Below are 17,416 nucleotides of genomic sequence, written 5' to 3' on the forward strand. Positions count from 1 at the left end.
TCTCTTCATTTCTCTTCATGTCTCTTCTCTTAATCTCTTCTCTTCATTTCTCTTCTCTTCTTTTCTCTTCATTTCTCTTCTCTTCTTTTCTCTTCATGTCTCTTCTCTTCATTTCTCTTCATGTCTCTTCTCTTAATCTCTTCTCTTCTTTTCTCTTCATTTCTCTTCTCTTTTCTCTTCATTTCTCTTCTCTTCATTTCTCTTCATTTCTCTTCATGTCTCTTCTCTTCTCTTCATTTCTCTTCTCTTCTTTTCTCTTCTCTTCTCTTCATCTCTTCTCTTCATTTCTCTTCTTTTTTCTTCTCTTCATTTTAATTCCTCCTCTTCTCTTCATTTGTCGTCTCTTCATTTCACTGCTCTTCTGTTCTTTTTTCTTTATTTCTCATCTCTTCTTCTTTTCTTCGCTGTCGAAATGGTTAAGTAAAAAAAAAAACAAACAAACAAAAACATTCCTAGAGAAAATGACAGAGGAGAATGATGAGAGTGTTGATTTGCAGTAGAAGCATAAAATCAAGAATCTACCGTTAAGAAACAAACTCACACATTTATGATAATGTGTGAACGGATAATGTGGGGTTTATGGAGTAAACAGCAAAACCATTACTGTGTGTGTGTGTGTGTGTGTGTGTGTGTGTGTGTGTGTGTGTGTGTGTGTGTTAGAGAAACTCACTACGGAGGGAGATGATGAGATTGTGCTTGTTTTTAACCGATAGCTCATTACATGTTAATGGTGATGAAGTGTGCAGTCCCTGCTCCTCATCTGCATGCACTTTAACACTGTGTACTGCAGCCTAATGTAAATGGAGCTGTATACAGGAACACACTGTAATGGATCTGCTTCTGTGTTTAATGACGAGTCACACACTCGCTGCTCTCTCGACTCCAACAGCTAAAGGAGGCTGGAAAGTGGATCTGTTTTGAGCAGGAAGCTTCTGTGCTAAGAGCTTCTTCTAGTTTTGAAGGCCTCTCTACTTAAGACCTGCTTCATGACTCTCAGGCCTTCTCCAAACTAATAAGAATACATTTGAAAACACTGAGGCTGGTCTGAACAGTGCTCGAGCATTCGCTACAGTACATTTCATCAGCATAAGTCTTTAGATAGCACAGGTATTCTTAATACAGTCATTTGAGGATGAAAGCCTTTATCCTTTTTAACACATTTAAACATCTGGACATTTGATCTTTATTAAAACAATGTTCTAGTAAACTCATACAACTGAAAAAATGTCTTTAAACATTTGTATAATGTAATTAATAGAAATGCAGATGATCAGAACATGCTTCGAGAGGATTCTGAAGGAGTCTGTCTTATTTAAACCTCAGACATTTAGTCTGTTTTGATCTTGATGGTTGAAGTGAGTGGTGAAGATCACCATGGCCAGATCCACAGAGCTCTCTGAGGCCTTCAGAAAGAAGGTTTCAGATGTAGATGAGTCGGGGAAAGGGCTTACAAAGACCTCAGAACTATTAGAAATCAGCCGTTATACTGTCCAGTACATTATATACAAGGACAACATGGACAACAGAGCAGGCCATCCTAGCAAGTTCAGCCCAGGAGTAAATCACAAGTCTTCAACAATCCTGAAATGTCAACCGTCAGTTGAACTGGAAATGACTGAATTGATGTAGGTGTTTCTAATAAAGTGGCCAGTGAGTGTAAGCACAATTTAGGTGTTTCTAATAAAAGTAGAAACTGTGTGTGTGTGTGTGTGTGTGTACTGGATGAAATTTCATGTGTGTATGTGTGTTGGTGTGTCCTCAGGTCTGCACGTGTGTGTGGAGAGGATCTGTCCAGCAGTGTGTGTCTGCAGCTCTTCAATGGAGAAACTCAGCAGCTCATCATCACTTTGGAGAACATTGGCTCCGAAACCCTGAACACACTGGAGCTGTCCTCCAAAACGCTCACCACTAAAGGTACACACATAACACACAGTCTCGTACCCTCTCTTCAGTACATGGATGTGCCTTTCAGCCTGGAGAACACACGCGCACACACACACACACACGCACACACACACACGTAAGTCTGCCTTGTAATCTCTGAGTTAATGTTAATCAGTAATATTGTTGGAACAGGTGATTTCTTCAGCCTTTACACACACACACACACACATACACACACACACTCATGTACTACACCTTTGTCTTTGAAGTTGCCGTGGAAACCAGACAAAGTGGAGGTACTTCTGAGGTGGTAGAGAGCTTTGCCTGGGCCACTGCAGTGTGTCTGTATGTGTTGTCTGGTTAGAAGAGTAGCAGCTGGTGTCCGTGTTTACCAGGCTTTCTAATCATCTGCTTTCTTCTGAGGAAACAGAGAAAGACTGCAGATCTGAGGCGTCCTTTGCAAGATCATAATCCTTAACAGCACTCTTTTTGCACAGACCTTCTGCTAAAGGGGAATTCCACCAGTTTTTTAAAAGTTATGTGTAGGTGTTGTCACACAAAGACTTGGTATATCCAAAACGGTAACTTTAGAGGAGAAGGAAAAACCTTCTTAAAAAGAAATTTTATTCCAGGTCATTTTGGATCATTTCTATTGGTCCATTCATCATTTAAAGTCTAACACATTATAAACAACTGCCAGATTCATAATATATCAAAAAGTAAAAAAAGAAATAAAAATGGAGAAACAAGGAAACGAGGCCTTTAGCCTTGTGTAAAAAAGCTTATAAAAATAGGGTTAAAATATTGGGTTATATTAATCCTGTGCGAATCAGCATGTGGGTAAAACCTTTTGACAGCTTTTCTTCAGTATGGAGGCGCTCGAGGAGGCGCTTAGTTAAGTGGTGCATGGCACAGGCACCTCGGGTAGTTGAAGCCTGTGGAAAACCTCACTCAAGCCCGAAAGACCAACATAAAAACTCCTTAGAGGTGCAACTCCTCTGGCAGCGCTTGGCAGGTCATTGTGTATCATAGCCTATAGCCTAAATATGTGTTATGACCATGTAGCTGCTAATTCTCACACTAAAATGTGCTTTTTACTGCCTAAATCGAGTAGCCACTCCCATCTCAGTCATTTATGCCCAGATTTCTTATCCCGTGTGAACCGGTGATAAAATTTTACAGATATCATGTAGTAAAAGGACAAGACTCCGCCTCCTCATGTGAAACTCATCTTGTCCAAATAGGGCTTTAGTCTTTAGTACCTTTCCATGAAGGAGCTTTTAAACACGCCACCATGCCACACTACTCTGACTCTGCAGGTTCCTCACACCGACTCTGAATGCCTCTGTCTACGATTAAGCAATTCATTATTATTTATTATTTATTATTCATTATTCGTTATTTTGTAGTATTTTGTTTGTTGATGAAACTCCATTCTAGTCTAGCCTCTTACAACATTTTTTTTCAACAAGGAAGGTAGCCTGTCTGGCACTGTTTTTCGCGAGGAGTGAAGGTTATCGGTCACTTAAGGACCTTCTATGCATTTGGTCATTTTCTCTTTCGCTTCACAACGATAATGTTTGGCAAAATTCCTAAAAACTGACTTTTTGTGTCTTTAATTTGGATGTCAATAAAGTATCTCTAATATATATGGATTACAGATGGTGTCTGGCTCATCAGATGTACAGCAACACTCAACGATTGGTATAGCCACACAAAAAGTCACAAAAATGTCATATTTAGTGGCACGATCCATGAAATGCTGTCAGTTCTACAAGTGCAGCTTACTCTACTAGAAGGTGGTATCTATGGTGTCTGACTCATCTGATGGTCATCTTGGTCTCTATGATATTTGGCACAAAGACCTGCCTGCTATGCTGTTGCTTCTCTATGTGCCACCAAAGGAATGTAACTCTACTATAAGATGGTATCTGTGGTATCTTGAAAATTCTGAAGGTGGTCTCTGTGGTATCTGGCACCCAGATGTTACAGAAGATGGACAGGGATTGGCACATGTGCTCTGACTAGTGTGCTACTCTGCAGAACCTTTCCAAGCAGGGGGTGCTAACACAGTAGCCCTTTTGTCGGTTCAGATGGGATAGTCGTTGTTGCCTTGCACACTGATGAGACCTTGAGACCTTGTTACCAGTTTGTGGTCTTTGCCTCCTTGGACCACTGTCAGTAGGTTTTCAGCACTGCTGACCGGGAGCATCCTGCAAGCTTTGCCATTAGGGACATGCTCCAGCACAGTCGTCCAGGCTTTATACTTTGGCCCTCATCAGAGTTGCTCAGGATCTTCACTCTGCCCTTTTTAACATGTCTAGTTTCTGTCCTTCACATGCAGCAGTGTTATGAGTTGATTGATGTTACTCGCTTAATTTATACATACCCTATACACACTATATAGTTTGTGTGTGTGTGTGTGTGTGTGTGTGTGTGTGTGTTTGGCCTTATTATAAAGCCCTTGAAGATTGGCAAGTGTTTGCTTTTATAGGACGTTTTAATAATAAATGCTGAAAGCTGATTTTTACCTGCTAAAGGATTTGAATAATTGAACAAATCGGTACGGAGGGCAGCTCTTAAATGACATAGCATCAAATTCAGAGATACTCTGGAGAAAATGTGACGAAAGGTCCTTGAGATTCGCTGAGTTTTTGGTGTTAAAGGTGTAGATTGTGGGAGTGTTACAGATGTACTGACTGACAGTTCTATCATAACCTGTTAGGCTTTCCCCCAAGAAATAAAACTGACACACAAAAATGAATAACTATTGAATTACAGAGGGAGAGAGCGAGAGAGAGCGAGAGAGGCCATTACAGATGGGCAGGGCAAACAGAAATTGTGTTATTTAAGAAACACATTTCTCTGTTATCCCTCTCATGTTTTATGTAGAGGCTGTTCTAGGCTTGAGTGCTTCTGTCTGATTGGAAGGTTAAATTGAAATAAGAGAACGGCAGAACAGTCCTGTCACACATATAACTGCCTTCTGGATACTGTGCTGTAAGGGTGGCTTTTCTGAAAAGCAGAAAAAGGATGTAGGCAAAAAGGAACACCCTGTATTGATATTCCCTTGCTGTTATAAATAGAGATGGCACCGATCTGATACTGGGTACGGTTAACCGGGTTGATATCAGCACAAAATGATGGACTGAATGTGGAAGCAAAAGAGAATCTGGATCTGGTCTGATTCTGTACTCAGTGTAGCCAAAAATCACTGGGTATAGCTGGCAACTTTACACTTCTAGTCACTAGGGTGGTATGACTCAAGTCCCTCTGATCATGACTCAAGTCCCTCTGATCATGACTCAAGTCCCTCGGATCATGACTCAAGTCCCTCGGATCATGACTCAAGTCCCTCGGGTGTTACCCATTGAGTCCCTCGGGTGTTACCCATTGAGTCCCTTGGGTGTTACCCATTGAGTCCCTTGGGTGTTACCCATTGAGTCCCTTGAGTGGTGACCATTGAGTCCCTCTGGTGGTACCCATTGAGTCCCTCTGGTGGTACCCATTGAGTCCCTCTGGTGGTACCCATTGAGTACCTCGGGTGGTACCCTTTGAGTACCTCGGGTGGTACCCCTTCAATTACCCAAGTGGTACCCATTGAGTCCTTCGGGTGGTGACCATTGAGTCCTTCGGGTGGTGACCATTGAGTCCCTCGGGTGGTGACCATTGAGTCCCTCGGGTGGTACCCCTTCAATTACCCAGGTGGTACCAATTGAGTCCCTCGGTTGGTACCAATTGAGTCCCTCGGGTGGTGACCATTGAGTCCCTTGGGTGGTGACCATTGAGTCCCTCGGGTAGTACCCATTGAGTCCCTCAGGTGGTACCCCTTCAATTACCCAGGTGGTACCAATTGAGTCCCTCGGGTGGTACCAAATGAGTCCCTCGGGTGGTACCAAATGAGTCCCTCGGGTGGTGACCATTGAGTCCCTCGGGTGGTACCCGTTGAGTCCCTCAGGTGGTACCCCTTCAATTACCCAGGTGGTACCAAATGAGTCCCTCGGGTGGTACCAAATGAGTCCCTCGGGTGGTACCAAATGAGTCCCTCGGGTGGTGACCATTGAGTCCCTCGGGTGGTACCCCTTCAATTACCCAGGTGGTACCAATTGAGTCCCTCGGGTGGTACCAAATGAGTCCCTCGGGATCACCAGGGTAGTCCACCTCAAACCTCAAGGCCGTAACTAAACCTTGTTCCATTTCTAGTTTAATTTATTGTTTAAGTGACATCGATTTATACTTACTTTATTTCTCTAATTAAAAGTAGTTCAGTTATGAAAAGGTATGAAACATGTTGGCCCTCTCCTGGGAAAAGTCCCCAGGAAGTGAATATAGTGCATATTTAAACTCATTAGATCTACACAACTGGACGTTTGCAGAAACTGCTGACAGCTTATCCTTAACTTGTGCAGCAGGTTTTTGTTGGGAAGTTGCGCAGCAACGGCTCTGGGTCGGTGGATTCCCCCTGCCTCCGTTTAGAGCCTTAATTTGAGCTCCTTGTGACAGCTTCAGTGATTTCCCTCGATTCGGAGCAAATCATAGCGTCTCACAGAGCTCGGTGACATTTGCTTAGAGACGTTCCATCCTCAGGGTGTACTCTCTGAATTTAGTTCTGATATGTTTACGCTGCTGAGGGAGCCGAGATGAGAGAGAGAGAGGAGGACGGAAAATGCAGTGGAGATTTCTTTAATGAACTTTTATTAAAAATCTATTATGTAGGAGAAGCAGAACAGAAAAGTACTGGTGATGGATTTAGAAGGTGAGGGAGAGGAGGGAGATAAAACAGAGAGATAGAGAGCATGAGGGAGATGAAGGAGATAAAAAGTGTAGATATATATATATATATATATATATATATATATATATATATATACTAACAGTGCTAAAATTTGCTGGCGGCTGAGTTTGACTATAAATGTCATGTCAAATTTCTTCCCCCAAACTGTTGACACTGCTAATGAAAAAGAAACAGGAGGATAGTCGGGAGGGGGGGTATCTCTGGATCTTGTCCTGCTCACAGAGGAAAATGTCAAACACATCTCAGAGAGCTCTGTGGACACACACACAGCATCTCCCATTCTGTCTTCTTAGCAGACAGGTCTGGCTGTTATAAAACTATCCCTAGAAAAATGGAAGTACAGCACTGGGGGGAAAAAAAGAGACCACTTCCTTAAATTTGCATCTCTACGTGTACAGGAGCCCTTTTACTCCAGGCATTTCATCAAACAAAGCTGAGTTAGCTGAGTTTGCAGACTATGAATGGCATAAAGTCCCAACAGCCATGTGAAAGACTAATGGAGAGCCTGCCAAGACATGAGAGCTGTGATTAGCAGTCAAGGTTATTTTGCCATAGTGATTTCTGAAGGCTCTCAAAGTTCAAATATTAGTACTGTGTTGATTACATTTGAATAATAACTTCTTTGCATTAAAATTATTATAATCATTTTTTGCATTATTTGAGAAGTTGTTTTTGCACAGGTGTCATTTCTGAAAATAAATGCTCTAAATAGTAATATTTCTATTTGGAATTTAGGGGAAATGTTGTACATGGTTTATGAAATACAACACCAATATTCATTTCCCTTAAACACACTGCCTATAAATAGTAAAAGCAGAGAAACTGATAATGTAGGATCTGTATCTCTCAGTAGGCAACATTCTGGACACCTCTTACTGTTTGTAATGAGACGGGAGTGAGAAATGGAGGAGACATAGCAATTGTGAGGAAGAGGGACTATGTTTCAATATCCCCACATCATGGACACCAGGGAGACATAAGTTCCTGTCATGATTGGCAGGGTTTTACTCAAGAAAGCTAAATTATCGGTTCAATCGGTGCACTTGCACTGCAGTTGAACGCTAGTGCGCATATTAAAGAGTAAATGATACTTATTACTGGATCCGTCTCAGTGACAGTACTGCCAGTAGAGCACAATGAAGCCATGAAGCAGTGTTTGACAAGAGCAGCATATTGGCTTAATAGGGTTATTTCACACTTAGGGCGATGACCAACAAAATTGTCACTGCAGAATGTGTAAGGCCAGTATTTTCAGGAGCGATTGACCTGAAAGTGTGAAAAGTTAAATAACTGCAACGATCTGTTTAAGCCAGGTGGTCAAGAATGTTTTGCGTGGTTCAAAGTTTGCTTAAATAGAAAGAAGAAGGTTATTCAGTCAGGAAAAGTCGTTCTTTCAACACTGAAAATGTTTGAAAATGAATATGCAGTTAGGTCCCTAAGTATTTGGACAGTGACACAATTTCAGCAAAAAAAAAAAAACAACAACAAAAAAAACACACCACCTCCACCTCCTGAAACTGAAGCGAAGACTTTTCAGCTTTGATTAACCAGTTAGGACCTAGTCCCTTCATTTCTCCTTCAGGAATGCTGTACTTAATCTTTTGCATTTACTGTTGGATGGTCGCACCGCCTGACATTTTGGAAGCATGAATCATTAAATTAAATTTGATTGAATTGGTTCATATGAAGGGTGAGCTGTAGAACATGGAGATGTACAGTATACCATGCATTAAGATGATCTTGGAGGCAGAAATAATGATTCCTATCTCATGTATTTTTATTTATCTTACTGTACTTATAATTAACTTGGATTGAAAGTTTGAAGTGTTTTGTCCCGTCTCTGGACGTTTATGATTTGCAAATGCTCATTATTTCTGCCATAGCCGTCATAGCTGAGCCCTGTTAAAGAACATTGTGCATTTAATAGCCATAGCTACAGCCATCTGGATAGGTACAGTAGGTATCTATAAACATTGCATTTCACTCTAACATGTATTTGAGGCTGTAATTGGGCACATTGTCCCTTTAAGGAAGCCTGGGAACATTCTAGGTCTATTGTATTACGATGATGTTTCTGTAATACTTCGTGCTGAGAATTACCCTAACTGGGCGAGTCTACGGGCTGGTTGACTTGCATGTCTGTTTCTTGAATGGGTCGACTGGAAAAACAAACAAACAAAAAAAATAAAAATAAAAAGGTTTGTTGCTAAGTGAGAATCAAAGAACACAAGCCATGTCTGCTTTTAGCACTTCCTCTGTGCCTCCCTGAGTCCGCTGGGATTTCAGCAGTGAAGCGTGTCCTGCTGAGGATGTGGTGCTTTGTTTTGTCTCGCTGCTCGCTGCCTGTGGAATGGCTGTGTGTGGCGGATCTAGTCTCCAGGTGGTTAGGTGTCAGGGTCAGTGGTAAACGCTTAATGGCATGTGGTTTCAGCACTAATGCAGAAATGGTTTAGAGAATACAAATGAGGGGAAAAGGCTGCTATTTTGCAGCTGTTTATACTTCAATAAAAAAAATGAATTACATATGAAATTACCAGCAGAACTGTTTGAGTGGGTGAGAAGAATGAGTAGAGCAGTGCTCCTAAAGCTAGTACAAAGCCTTCCCTGTACAGCAGAGACAGTTACTCCAACAAAAGCAGGATAGAAGGGGATAAGACACGACAACACAGATAAATGGAGGAATTTGGCCTCCGCCTTTAACACACACACTCACACACACACACTAATGATCAAACTTGCACAGTGACTGTGAGCACACGTACCCGGAGCGGTGGGCAGCGACTCGCAAATCGACGACGCCCAGAGAGCAGAGAGGGTGAAGGGTCTCGCTCAAGGGCCCAAACCCGGGTATCGATCCCACAACCCTGTCATCAATAACCCAGTGCTCTAACCTCTGAGCCACTACTGCTCCAAAAGGAGGCTAGGGGAATATGTGTATATATATATATATATATATATATAAATATATATATATATATATATATATATATATATATATATATATATATATATATATATATATATATATATATAATGTATGTGCAGTGATTAGGGGGTGCACCTGGGCTAAATGGGGACATGCCGGATTATAAGAGACTTGAGACTTAAGTAGTGGTGGGCTCGCTCAGATCCAGGGTGGACTCCCAGAAGAGATGACAGATCTGGGCTCTCAGGGTACAGCTTGGATTGTTGTAATATTGACCATCTGACCACCTTAGTTTGAATCTCTCTAGGACAGGCTGTGTTTTTCTCTCTTCTCTAGGGTCTCTGTCTCAGAACCCGAAGACCCTGGATGAGGTCAAATCAGGAGTGCTGATCCTTATACGCTCTAGACATCTGACTTTGATCCTTTGATAGTCCTCAGTAAAGCATCACCGAACAGAGGTGGTTCTTCTTCCTTTTTTTGAGCAATGCCAAAGAAGCATCTTTATTAAAGAGTGAAGTTTTCCGAGGACACAGACAGGGTCGTATCTATATATATATATATAAATGGGAGGTGCAGTGACGAGAGGATGCAGCTATATATTATAATGCAGCTATTATATATAGATATATATTAGCTTCCAAACTTTTGAACAGTAGAGTAGTCTTTGTATGTTCTACATAATTGTAGTCTTTTGAACCCCTCTGCCCCCCAATCTCTCTCTCTCTTTCTCTCTCTCTCCAACTGCAGCAACTTCAGTAGTCAGTGAAGGACGAGGACTGAAGTTCACTTCACAGATACTTTAAGAGGCTGTGTGTCTGTGTTTGTTTAGCCTCGTCATTGCCCTTTCTTTCCCTCTCTGTGGTGTGTGTGTGTGTGTGTGTGTGTGTGTGTGTGTGTGTGAGTGTGGCGCTCAGATCTGCAGATCTCCTGTTTCACCTGCTGCTGTTACACACACCTGCCGGCCGTCTGGCCTTCTGTAGTTTAGAACCCCGGTAGGATGCTGATCCCAGGCTCACGATAAGAGTCCACACGCAGCTTCTCCTGGTTTGTCAGTTCTGTGTGATGCCTGATGGTCAGGGAGCAATCGTCTGCACAGTGAAGCTATAAAGTTCAGCAGGTCTCTGCTGTATGCAAATGAACGTGCCCACCTCATTGCGTATGGCCAGTCAGGTGAGGGCAGGGGGCGTTTGTCATGAATGCCAAAATTTTAACTTTCTCAGAAGGTTGAGAAGGTCATTTGGTGGTATTAAAAGGGGTGTGGTGAAGAGGTGATTGCCAGCTGTGGGCAAGTTGATAGACAGCGCAAGTTCAGTAGCTGTGTGTGCTCCTGGTAAATGGACAGCAAGGAGGTTTGGCACTAAATAGAAATATGGAAGGGGGTCCCGCGGCCCCACGGCCTTGCCTGCTGTCATGCCTCGCCATGATCTGCACTGGTCAAGAGCAAACAAGATGGCAGCTTCCATTTCGCAGTGTTTAGGTTCCTGCTGAATCAATGACCACAGAGAGCAGCCCACAGCCTCGTGAGGCGGCAGCAGAGCCCCTTAAGTAACCCCCGCTGCTCAGGGCAGTAATTAGCACAGATTGCTCTGCGCTTCATTTAGCCTTGAGGCTGCTGCTGTTTGAGCCACAGAAAATCCTCCAGCAGGTGAAATCAGGGTGTGCTTGTGTTCAGAGTTATTAAAAGGAGAGGAGAAGCCGGCTCTAGCGGGTTTACCCTGCCTACAGAGGATGGGCCGCAGAGACGCTGAGCTGTATGGAAGAGTGGCAGAGCCGCATATTGAGCCTTTAAACGTGTAAACAGCATGCAGCTCTCGGTGATCTAATTAAGGGCTAATTGCTCAGCGGGGTGGTGATGCAGGGACAGCGGTCCCCCGCCGTATTGAGAGCTCTCGCCATGGATGCCTTTTCGTCCTCCCTGAAGTGCTTTGGCAGGACGTGGTGTGATCGCGGCTTGCTTCAGCGGACAGCAGCCGTTAAGAGCTGCCCAACTGACTGACACTGACTAATCATAACCAGCATAGCCAAAATGTCTTGGGCAGATTAAGCTTATATTTGGATTTTTAAAATGATCAATATTTATTATACTGCTGCTGTCATATCACAACCTCGTAACTCTGCCCAGCTGCCCTTTCCATGCTCTGACCATTTAATGATTGTTGCCTTAGGGTACATTACAGAATATTGATTACCGGTCATGTAAAGGTACTGTGTTTAGGACAGTATTGTCACTTTCAGAACCAAACCTTGTATCGAGATTTTAGTTGTTTTTTAACTTCATTTTTAATTGTTGTGGAAAAGGTGGGTTGTTTGGTTTTTTTGGAAGCAATAGAAGATTTTGTAGAAAATTGAGGAAGTTTGAGAGGATTTGGAAGGTTAGTTTAGTTTTGTGTAGCGTTGTGGAAGGTGGTTTAGTGTTGTGGAAGGTGGTTTAGTGTTGTGGAAGGTTGTGTAATGTTGTGGAAGGTTGTTTAGCGTTGTGGAAGGTTGTTTAGCGTTGGGGAAGGTTGTTTAGTGTTGGGGAAGGTTGTTTAGTGTTGTGGAAGGTTGTTTAGCGTTGGGGAAGGTTGTTTAGTGTTGGGGAAGGTTGTTTAGTGTTGTGGAAGGTGGTTTAGTGTTGGGGAAGGTGGTTTAGTGTTGGGGAAGGTTGTTTAGTGTTGTGGAAGGTTGTGTAATGTTGTGGAAGGTTGTTTAGCGTTGTGGAAGGTTGTTTAGTGTTGGGGAAGGTTGTTTAGTGTTGTGGAAGGTGGTTTAGTGTTGTGGAAGGTGGTTTAGTGTTGTGGAAGGTGGTTTAGTGTTGGGGAAGGTGGTTTAGTGTTGTGGAAAGTTGTTTAGCGTTATGGGAGGTGGTTTAATGTTGTGGAAAGTTGTTTAGTGTTGGGGAAGGTTGTTTAGTGTTGGGGAAGGTTGTTTAGTGTTTGGGAAGGTGGTTTAGTGTTGGGGAAGGTTGTTTAGTGTTGGGGAAGGTGGTTTAGTGTTGTGGAAGGTGGTTTAGTGTTGGGGAAGGTGGTTTAGTGTTGGGGAAGGTGGTTTAGTGTTGTGGAAGGTGGTTTAATGTTGTGGAAGGTGGTTTAATGTTGTGGAAGGTTGTTTAGTGTTGTGGAAGGTGGTTTAATGTTGTGGAAGGTGGTTTAGTGTTGTGGAAGGTGGTTTAATGTTGTGGAAGGTGGTTTAATGTTGTGGAAGGTTGTTTAGTGTTGTGGAAGGTGGTTTAATGTTGTGGAAGGTTGTTTAGTGTTGGGGAAGGTGGTTTAGTGTTGGGGAAGGTTGTTTAGTGTTGGGGAAGGTGGTTTAGTGTTGTGGGAGGTGGTTTAGTGTTGGGGAAGGTTGTTTAGTGTTGGGGGAGGTGGTTTAGTGTTGGGGAAGGTGGTTTAGTGTTGGGGAAGGTGGTTTAGTGTTGGGGAAGGTGGTTTAGTGTTGTGGAAGGTGGTTTAATGTTGTGGAAGGTTGTTTAATGTTGTGGGAGGTGGTTTAGTGTTGGGGAAAGTTGTTTAGTGTTGTGGAAGGTGGTTTAATGTTGTGGAAGGTTGTTTAGCGTTATGGGAGGTGGTTTAGTGTTGGGGAAGGTGGTTTAGTGTTGGGGAAGGTGGTTTAGTGTTGGGGAAGGTTGTTTAATGTTGTGGAAGGTGGTTTAATGTTGTGGAAGGTTGTTTAGCGTTATGGGAGGTGGTTTAGTGTTGTGGAAAGTTGTTTAGTGTTGGGGAAGGTTGTTTAGTGTTGGGGAAGGTTGTTTAGTGTTTGGGAAGGTGGTTTAGTGTTGGGGAAGGTTGTTTAGTGTTGGGGAAGGTGGTTTAGTGTTGTGGAAGGTGGTTTAGTGTTGGGGAAGGTGGATTAGTGTTGTGGAAGGTGGTTTAGTGTTGGGGAAGGTGGTTTAGCGTTGGGGAAGGTTGTTTAATGTTGTGGAAGGTGGTTTAGTGTTGGGGAAGGTTGTTTAATGTTGTGGAAGGTGGTTTAGTGTTGGGGAAGGTGGTTTAGTGTTGGGGAAGGTTGTTTAGTGTTGGGGAAGGTGGTTTAGTGTTGTGGAAGGTGGTTTAATGTTGTGGAAGGTGGTTTAGTGTTGTGGAAGGTGGTTTAGTGTTGTGGAAAGTTGTTTAGTGTTGGGGAAGGTTGTTTAGTGTTGGGGAAGGTTGTTTAATGTTGTGGAAGGTGGTTTAATGTTGTGGAAGGTTGTTTAGCGTTATGGGAGGTGGTTTAGCGTTGGGGAAGGTGGTTTAGCGTTGTGGAAGGTTGTTTAGCGTTATGGGAGGTGGTTTAATGTTGTGGAAAGTTGTTTAGTGTTGGGGAAGGTTGTTTAGTGTTGGGGAAGGTTGTTTAGTGTTTGGGAAGGTGGTTTAGTGTTGGGGAAGGTTGTTTAGTGTTGGGGAAGGTGGTTTAGTGTTGTGGAAGGTGGTTTAGTGTTGGGGAAGGTTGTTTAGTGTTGGGAAAGGTGGTTTAGTGTTGTGGAAGGTGGTTTAGTGTTGTGGAAGGTGGTTTAGTGTTGGGGAAGGTGGTTTAGTGTTGTGGAAGGTGGTTTAGTGTTGTGGAAGGTGGTTTAGCGTTGTGGAAGGTTGTTTAATGTTGTGGAAGGTGGTTTAGTGTTGTGGAAGGTGGTTTAGTGTTGTGGAAGGTGGTTTAGTGTTGTGGAAGGTTGTTTAGCATTGTGGAAGGTGGTTTAGCGTTGTGGAAGGTTGTTTAATGTTGTGGAAGGTGGTTTAGTGTTGTGGAAGGTTGTTTAGCATTGTGGAAGGTGGTTTAGCGTTGTGGAAGGTGGTTTATTGTTGTGGAAGGTGGTTTAGCGTTGTGGAAGGTGGTTTAGCGTTGTGGGAGGTGGTTTAGCGTTGGGGAAGGTTGTTTAATGTTGTGGAAGGTGGTTTAGTGTTGTGGAAGGTGGTTTAGTGTTGTGGAAGGTGGTTTAGTGTTGTGGAAGGTGGTTTAGTGTTGGGGAAGGTGGTTTAGTGTTGTGGAAGGTGGTTTAATGTTGTGGAAGGTGGTTTAGTGTTGTGGAAGGTGGTTTAGTGTTGTGGAAGGTGGTTTAGTGTTGGGGAAGGTGGTTTAGTGTTGTGGAAGGTGGTTTATTGTTGTGGAAGGTGGTTTAGTGTTGTGGAAGGTGGTTTAGCGTTGTGGAAGGTGGTTTAGCGTTGTGGGAGGTGGTTTAGTGTTGGGGAAGGTTGTTTAATGTTGTGGAAGGTGGTTTAGTGTTGTGGAAGGTGGTTTAATGTTGTGGAAGGTGGTTTAGTGTTGGGGAAGGTTGTTTAATGTTGTGGAAGGTGGTTTAATGTTGTGGAAAGTTGTTTAGTGTTGGGGAAGGTTGTTTAGTGTTGGGGAATGTGGTTTAGTGTTGTGGAAGGTTGTGTAGTGTTGGGGAAGGTTGTTTAGTGTTGTGGAAGGTGGTTTAGTGTTGTGGAAGGTGGTTTAATGTTGTGGAAGGTTGTTTAGCGTTGTGGAAGGTTGTGTAATGTTGTGGAAGGTTGTTTAGTGTTGTGGAAGGTGGTTTAGTGTTGTGGGAGGTTGTTTAGTGTTGTGGAAGGTTGTTTAGTGTTGTGGAAGGTGGTTTAGTGTTGTGGAAGGTGGTTTAATGTTGTGGAAGGTGGTTTAGTGTTGTGGAAGGTTGTTTAGTGTTGTGGAAGGTTGTGTAATGTTGTGGAAGGTGGTTTAGCGTTGTGGAAGGTGGTTTAGCGTTGTGGAAGGTGGTTTAGTGTTGTGGGAGGTGGTTTAGTGTTGTGGAAGGTGGTTTAGTGTTGTGGGAGGTGGTTTAGCGTTGTGGAAAGTTGTTTAGTGTTGTGGAAGGTGGTTTAGTGTTGTGGAAGGTGGTTTAGTGTTGTGGAAGGTGGTTTAGTGTTGTGGGAGGTGGTTTAGCGTTGTGGAAAGTTGTTTAGTGTTGTGGAAGGTGGTTTAGTGTTGTGGGAGGTGGTTTAGTGTTGTGGAAGGTGGTTTAGTGTTGTGGGAGGTGGTTTAGCGTTGTGGAAAGTTGTTTAGTGTTGTGGAAGGTGGTTTAGTGTTGTGGAAGGTGGTTTAGTGTTGTGGAAGGTGGTTTAGTGTTGTGGAAGGTGGTTTAATGTTGTGGAAGGTTGTTTAGCGTTGTGGAAGGTTGTGTAATGTTGTGGAAGGTTGTTTAGCGTTGTGGGAGGTGGTTTAGTGTTGTGGAAGGTGGTTTAATGTTGTGGAAGGTTGTTTAGTGTTGGGGAAGGTTGTTTAGTGTTGGGGAAGGTGGTTTAGTGTTGTGGGAGGTGGTTTAGTGTTGTGGAAGGTGGTTTAATGTTGTGGAAGGTTGTTTAATGTTGGGGAAGGTTGTGTAGTGTTGGGGAAGGTTGTGTAGTGTTGGGGAAGGTTGTGTAGTGTTGGGGAAGGTTGTGTAGTGTTGGGGAAGGTTGTGTAGTGTTGGGGAAGGTTGTGTAGTGTTGGGGAAGGTTGTTTAGTGTTGTGGAAGGTGGTTTAATGTTGTGGAAGGTTGTTTAGTGTTGTGGAAGGTTGTTTAGTGTTGTGGGAGGTGGTTTAGTGTTTTTCCAAAGGTTGTTTAGTGTTGTGGGAGGTGGTTTAGTGTTGTGGGAGGTGGTTTAGTGTTGTGGAAGGTTGTGTAATGTTGTGGAAGGTGGTTTAGTGTTGTGGAAGGTTATTTAGTGTTGTGGAAGGTTGTGTAATGTTGTGGAAGGTTGTTTAGCGTTATGGGAGGTGGTTTAACGTTGTGGAAAGTTGTTTAGTGTTGGGGAAGGTGGTTTAGTGTTGTGGAAGGTGGTTTAGTGTTGTGGAAGGTGGTTTAATGTTGTGGAAGGTTGTTTAGTGTTGGGGAAGGTTGTTTAGTGTTGGGGAAGGTTGTGTAGTGTTGTGGAAGGTGGTTTAGTGTTGTGGAAGGTGGTTTAATGTTGTGGAAGGTTGTTTAGTGTTGTGGAAGGTGGTTTAGTGTTGTGGAAGGTGGTTTAGTGTTGTGGAAGGTGGTTTAGCGTTGTGGAAGGTGGTTTAGTGTTGTGGGAGGTGGTTTAGTGTTGTGGAAGGTGGTTTAGTGTTGTGGAAGGTGGTTTAATGTTGTGGAAGGTGGTTTAGTGTTGGGGAAGGTGGTTTAATGTTGTGGAAGGTGGTTTAGTGTTGTGGAAGGTTGTTTAGTGTTGGGGAAGGTTGTTTAGTGTTGTGGAAGGTGGTTTAATGTTGTGGAAGGTTGTTTAGTGTTGGGGAAGGTTGTTTAGCGTTATGGGAGGTGGTTTAATGTTGTGGAAAGTTGTTTAGTGTTGTGGAAGGTGGTTTAGTGTTATGGAAGGTGGTTTAATTTTGTGGAAGGTTGTTTAGCGTTATGGGAGGTGGTTTAGTGTTGTGGAAGGTGGTTTAGTGTTGTGGAAGGTGGTTTAGTGTTGTGGAAGGTTGTTTAGTGTTGTGGAAGGTTGTTTAGTGTTGTGGAAGGTGGTTTAGCGTTGTGGAAGGTGGTTTAGTGTTGTGGGAGGTGGTTTAGTGTTGTGGAAAGTTGTTTAGTGTTGTTGAAGGTTGTTTAGTGTTGGGGAAGGTGGTTTAGTGTTGTGGAAGGTTGTTTAGTGTTGTGGAAGGTTGTTTAGTGTTGGGGAAGGTGGTTTAGTGTTGGGGAAGGTTGTTTAATGTTGTGGAAGGTGGTTTAGTGTTGTGGGAGGTGGTTTAGTGTTGTGGAAGGTGGTTTAGTGTTGTGGAAGGTTGTTTAGTGTTGTGGAAGGTGGTTTAGTGTTGTGGAAGGTGGTTTAGTGTTGTGGAAGGTGGTTTAGTGTTGTGGAAGGTTGTTTAGTGTTGTGGAAGGTGGTTTAGTGTTGTGGAAGGTGGTTTAGTGTTGTGGAAGGTGGTTTAGTGTTGGGGAAGGTTGTTTAATGTTGTGGGAGGTTGTT

At 43.2% G+C, this 17,416-nt stretch overlaps 1 protein-coding gene across 2 annotated transcripts in view; it reads left to right on the forward strand.

Moving 5' to 3' along the window:
• Window positions 1–17,416, forward strand: part of trappc9 (trafficking protein particle complex subunit 9) — a 316,053-nt gene that overhangs the window by 97,367 nt on the left and 201,270 nt on the right. For both annotated transcript variants that reach the window (XM_072674281.1, XM_072674282.1), the window contains one exon: window positions 1,763–1,914. In XM_072674281.1, coding sequence (XP_072530382.1) covers window positions 1,763–1,914 — 152 coding nt within the window. The remainder of the gene's footprint in view (window positions 1–1,762; window positions 1,915–17,416) is intronic.

Source organism: Salminus brasiliensis, chromosome 2 (assembly GCF_030463535.1).
Source record: "Salminus brasiliensis chromosome 2, fSalBra1.hap2, whole genome shotgun sequence".
Taxonomy (NCBI): domain Eukaryota; kingdom Metazoa; phylum Chordata; class Actinopteri; order Characiformes; family Bryconidae; genus Salminus; species Salminus brasiliensis.